The sequence below is a fragment of the Panulirus ornatus genome, chromosome 32 (assembly GCF_036320965.1).
Source record: "Panulirus ornatus isolate Po-2019 chromosome 32, ASM3632096v1, whole genome shotgun sequence".
NCBI classification, from domain to species: Eukaryota; Metazoa; Arthropoda; class Malacostraca; order Decapoda; family Palinuridae; genus Panulirus; species Panulirus ornatus.
This window is the reverse complement of record NC_092255.1, coordinates 19,042,862-19,048,861: the sequence shown is the minus strand read 5'-3', so window position 1 is coordinate 19,048,861 and position 6,000 is coordinate 19,042,862. Positions and strand designations below refer to the sequence as shown.

Genomic DNA, 6,000 nt, shown 5'->3' with positions numbered 1-6,000 from the left:
ATAATGCTCTTCAGTTTATCGTCGAAATAAGTAACTTCAAGAGCGTATTCCTATCAATTACATGAACCAACAGCGATCTGTTGATATTAACTATATAAAAAGCCACTGACCACTATATTATGAATTTTCGTATGCATTCGTGTTCAGTACATCAAGTACTGCTATGCATTAGTCTTTACCAACAACTGTAAAACTTGAAGAATACTAATTTTCTATCGATTCAATCTATCTCACGAACGCTTCAAATCCTCCAGCACCCGAGCACACACAACTTTTTTCATTCCTTCCATCTTCAGTTTGGTCTACCTGTTCCCTCTATGTCTAATACAGATCCTCTATGTCAACCTCTTTTCACACACATATCCTAAAGCATTTCAACATAATCACCCTTTTCCCTACATTCTCTTCTAAAACCCATGCCTTGTATGCATACGCCAGTCAGGACTGCTATACCTTCAAACGTGCCTATACTTGTTAGGATACTATACATATATACACACACACACATGTATGGCTTCCTATTACTATGGGAACCCCATAAAAGAGGATACTGGGGCAGGAAGATAAGTAGGCCAATTCTTCAACCGTCATGCACAGATAAACACAGAACATCTCCACACTCATTAAATTGTGCTGGTGAGATTTGTGTCTGTGAATTCAAAGTAAATCATTTATCTTTTCATGATTCTTATGGCTGCAGAGACTGATGCAAAGCAAGACAAGTTTAAGGATCTGTGCAGCAAATTTCAGCAAACGTATCAAACACACTTATTTTCTCATTCTTGCAACAATATCAACTGAATTTATACAATAGGACCAAAGTTACCCTTATCCAATGACCTGACAAACACACATCTGGAAACTTTTAAGAAAACAACTCTGTACATGTTTATTTTGTTTATTAACATACCTACGTATCAAGTTAATCTAACTAGAACTGAGTACATGAAAATATACAAAATAATTCACAAAAATGTAAAGTTACGAGTAAAATAATTGTACTTACGGGATATTAATGAAAAATATATACATATTATGCTATTATAAAAATCTGACATTTTCAAGAAAAGCTGAATTAACCTATGAGACAGCATCTTATATATGGCGTATTATTTCATTACACATAACTGCTTCTGCTCCCACCAATACAGAGGCAAAAGAACAATGGCTCTATCCATACACATCCACTTCACACTACAGTACACTGAAACCTGATCATACCATCGAAAGCCAAACTTCACAGACAATTCCACAGTTTACAGTGACTGCTTAATTTTTCCTGGTTCAGCCTCCTATCAGTACATGAATACCAATGTACCACATTTATCCAATTCATTCTTTCCCATTTATGCCCTTCATCCTCCTGATATCCTAAAGCATCTTTCACTCTGCCTTTCAATTTCTAGTCTCCACTTCCCCCTTAGACCTTCCACTTAAGACATGTAGATCCTCTTAGCCCGTCTTTCCTCATCTTCATATGTCTGAACTATTTCAACAAATCTAGGTTAGCTCTTAATCAAACTGTACTTACTACATTTCCCTATTCTGTCATTCCTTATACAATCAACCCACCTTGTCCTCAGACCTTTCATTTTCCTCATGTCCCCATCTTCCATTCTCTAGCATTCATAGTTCAAGGCTCACACTGTCCTTACAGACAATGACCTCTCTCTTTCACACCCTTGATGCATCTAGGATGTAAGCACCCTTTTGCAACCTACGCTTAACTTCAACCCTATGGTCCATTTGTTGCCATGACCACTCCTAAGCACCTAAACGATCTACTTCCTTCCCATTCGAACTTTCTCTCAGACAATCCTGTTCCATCCCCACCCTGCACTTCATTATCTGACTTGTTTATTCTTGCTCTCAAGTTGCCTAATTTGCACAAACTTCCAAAGCATCACCAGCTTCTCAAGTTTGCCATCAAAGCTGTGCCATAGGAAAACAAGAATCAGTTCACTCCCATGCCCCCCTCTACATTCTTAACTTTTGATATCTCCCAGGTAGCAGGAGGTTACATCTGGAGTTTCTTTTTGGGTAAGTATGGAATGTAAGGTACTCACTCATTACTATTACTAATAGCAGTGTTCAAACAATCTTATTAGCAAGGTCAGCTTGTGCAGTGTGTACTAAAAAAGGACTGATGACTGGGAATATAGTGCATAAAGTCACATTTGGCAAGGCTGTACTATTGTAAGCTGACAAAACAGCACATCTCTTTAAAACTTCTCACTTCAAAGGAGTCCATCCTGTCTCTACTACCGAGTGCAGCACAGCCTTCGGCTACTGGAATCCCAGAAAAGGGGTTCTGGGTAAAACTAGGGCCCTTTTAAAGAAGGGTTCTGGAGTAAACTATGAATGAAAAGATACATTACAAAATTTTGCTTGTCCTCCTTAGGCAACTTTATTTCTCTCACAAGCACTTAATGGGTTAAATTAAACCCTCAGAATAAGGAAAGCAAAATGAAGCTGTGGTGCAATTTTTCTTATGATAAAATAATTGAGTTTTTCTTAAACTTGAGAAAAAATATATATGTTATATAAAATAATAAATCTAAAATTAGTAAGAGAAAACATAGACTACAAAAGACAGTAACTGAAGAAAATATTGCAAATAAATTCACTGACAAATTAAGCCATTAATTATACCAGTGAAACATTCACTAGATCTTTAAAATGTTTGCCTAAAACTGTAAAAAATAAAGCTTAACCAAGAAGACACCTCACTGTCTAAATTCATCACAGCTTGGTGCTGTGTGGTCCCATGAAAAATATGACTAAAATAAATACAGTAAGTGCCATTCTTTCCTCAAACTTTTCAAGAACGAGTGGTACCTAACTTCCACATTAATAGGAACATATCTGTTGACTCTTCGGTATCCAATGCAGCAATCTACACTGTAACTGATGATAATTTCATTTCAACTTTGGTGCTACTTCTTTTTGGAATAGAATTTAGTATTAAGTAGGTATAGCAGTAGATTAACATTAACTTTAACTTTTGAGAACATTTTCTTGACACTCACACCTTCATACTGCAACTGGAGTAATTCCTGTAAAATAAAAAATAAAATTTAAACCAGCTTGAAAATCATTACCAACAGAAATACAAGTATGAATCATTACTAGTATGGTCTACAGGCATAAAAAGATATATGAAAACTGTAGTTTTCTGCTTTAACCAATTAATCAAATTTCATGGCTGCATTACAGTTCATAACACCTGCTCCTCATCTGGTACTTCTGAGATATCAATAAGAGAATCAGGAATAAAAGTGGGCCTAAAACTAAGCTATACAGAACCCGACTAGATACATTTACCCAGTTTGAAAATAGGCCAAATAACATTCCATTATTTTCTTCTGCTCAAGTAATTTTTGATCAACGGAAGGAGTTTCCCCTCTTATGTTTGCCCTTAACTCTAATCTTTGATCAGCCTTGAGGGAAATGTCAAAAGCTTTCTGGCCTTTCAAAAACACAAAATCCATCCCTCTATCTTTTATGTCTACACCAATGCTTAAATGATCGTCAAAATCTTAAATACTGTGTCATGCATGACCTTTTACCTCTAAACCTGTACAGTCTCACTTCTGCAGGGTAATATCTGTAACTACTCATGCAATTATATTCTTTAACATCTCTCACATATGGGAACCATCAATCAATAATTCAGTGTTAAAATTGCTCTCAAGCCCTTGGTGTGCTTCCTCTTTCTGTGATTTCTTTAGCATCTTAAATGGTCTACTGAGTATCTATCAACACAAGGTCTTAATCAATGGTAAGGTTTGCCACACTGGGAAAGGTGCCAATCAAGATCTCACACAATGGCCAAAACTTCAGACAGTGAAGATGAAATAAGGGAATTGCTTCAGGAATAAAATGTAAGCAACTGAGGCACCAGCTACAACAAGGTTTAGATCGTAAGTTTAATCCTTCGAGCATGTCACATATCAGGGACATGCAAGAGACTGATCAGTACCATGCGTAATTATCTATTTGTACTGTACAGGGAGGGAGTTGTATATTTGTTGGGCCCCACCTTTTGAACATTCTCTAACCTACAACTCCATGAATTTATGTATGCATTTACCAGGTCCTCACTCACTTTATCCCATTCATCCACCACTTTTATACTATAAAAGTACTTCATCTTTTTTATGAAGTTTCTTGTTCAATTTCATGTTATGTCCTCTATTTGCTCTATCCCTTATCATCCATATCATTAATCTGTTTTAAAAACTTAAAGTTTTAAACTCAAAACTGTGAACAAACTGTACACGGCATGAAAAGAAGAAGCAAATAAAAAGCTGGAGTTAAAGGGAAACTAACAAGCACCAGTCAAAAACACTACATCATCAATATACTACTTTATCTATGCATTAAAATACATAACTCTCATAATGAACAAATTACACTTGCTGTAAAAGAATTAAGTGAGAACTGGATTTAAAGAGATACTAAGCAGCTCTGTTACCAGCTTGTATACACTCATCAAAAAATTTTATATCAAAAATATATTTTTATCTTGCTATTATACATGCTTGCCATTTCCTGCCTGAGCGAGGTAGGTAGCATCGAGAATAGATGACCGAGCCCTCGAGAAAAATCTTCACTTGGCTCCTTGCTCTGTTCCTTCTTTTGAAAAGTAGGAGAGAAAAATGAATTGCTGAGCGATTGCCATCATCTGATAGTCATTGTTCATGTGATGTTTCAGCACCTTACAGGGCCCTGGAGCATTTCCTGGTTGAGGAAAGGTCACTGATGCATAAACTTTCGGTTGGAAGCTGAAGCGCTTATCATTGTGGATCTGAAGTTACTTGTCATACGTTAATTAATAGCTAAGAAGACTTGGCCCTAAACCTTAACAAAATCTTGACCTCTGACCATAAAACCAGTTGCAGGCAATGGAGTAACCTACTGCTGATGGAATACTAAGGTGCTCATCAACATAAATTTGCATATGAAGTTACATATTCATTTGTCAAACCATGGCCAAGATAGATCTAAATCTTAACAACAGGCAACCTAAAAATAACAATCACTGATGATCAAAAATAGGTAAACTTTTTCCTAAGGTTGGATATAAAACAAATTACAGCACTTACCTGAATATCAATTTCAACATTTTCCATGGGAACACCCATAAATTTGGCCTGGACATGAAAAATTCCAGTAGTTGCTAAAGGAGTGATTTCAAAAAGGAGATTTTTCTGCTGAGATTCAGGAAGATCTTCAACCTCAAGCAAGACACCCTTTTCCATGAGTTTAGTGGCAGCATATTTGATCATTTGCTTTGATCTAGCTTTCTCTGTACCCTGTTTGCTAGACATCTGATGCACATTCCTGAAATTAAATCATGTACAGCATCACTCCACAAACTAAAGCTAATATTTTCATTAAACCTTTAATGTTCCATGAAGTTATCTTTTCCAAATGACAAAATTCATGTTTTTCAAGTTGTTAAAAAATGAATTTAACCTTACAATTTCAAAGATATTCAGAAAAGTATGAAGGAAAAAAAAATCCTGAAGTATTTTCCATCCAATACTTTTGCTGTAATAAACTGTAAAAGAGTTTTCAACAGCAACATATAGTGGGAAGGTAAGGCCTGAATATCCAGAGAGTTGCTACTATGCATGTTTCAGCATTTATCATACCAACACCAAAATACTGATTACCGATTCAATATTGGGTTATCTTACATAATAAATGTTTTCTTGCTCGAATCAATGTCATTCAATGATAATTCTGTCATAACAGCCGACTAAATGTTTGTAAAATTACCAGCTGTGGTGTTGTTAAGAGTAAGTGGGCAGTGGGAGCAATGCTTCCACTTTTGCTAGAAAACCTTTTCCTGCCTTTGATTGGTCACTTTTTGATGTTGAAAGTCAATACCCATATAATCACTTCACACAATCTGAAGACAGATCACCATCAAATAATTTAGGATCAATTTTTGCCCAGTTCTCTAAGTCTAACTAAAAGCTGCTTTATGTC

The 6,000-nt window shown here is 36.0% G+C and overlaps 1 protein-coding gene across 3 annotated transcripts in view; it reads right to left on the bottom strand.

Annotated features, from left to right (window-relative positions):
• Positions 1-882: 882 nt before the first annotated feature.
• The window catches only part of LOC139759112 (ras GTPase-activating-like protein IQGAP1), a 424,460-nt gene continuing 419,342 nt past the window's right edge, over positions 883-6,000 (bottom strand). For 2 of the 3 annotated variants that reach the window (XM_071681072.1, XM_071681074.1), the window contains exons 33-34: positions 5,109-5,346; positions 2,789-3,056 (exon numbers count right to left, since the gene is read on the bottom strand). In XM_071681072.1, the coding sequence (XP_071537173.1) occupies positions 2,937-3,056; positions 5,109-5,346 (358 nt within the window). In that variant the 3' untranslated portion in view covers positions 2,789-2,936. Of the gene's footprint in view, positions 3,057-5,108; positions 5,347-6,000 lie in introns of all 3 variants that reach the window. The other variant, XM_071681073.1, reaches the window with a different exon arrangement.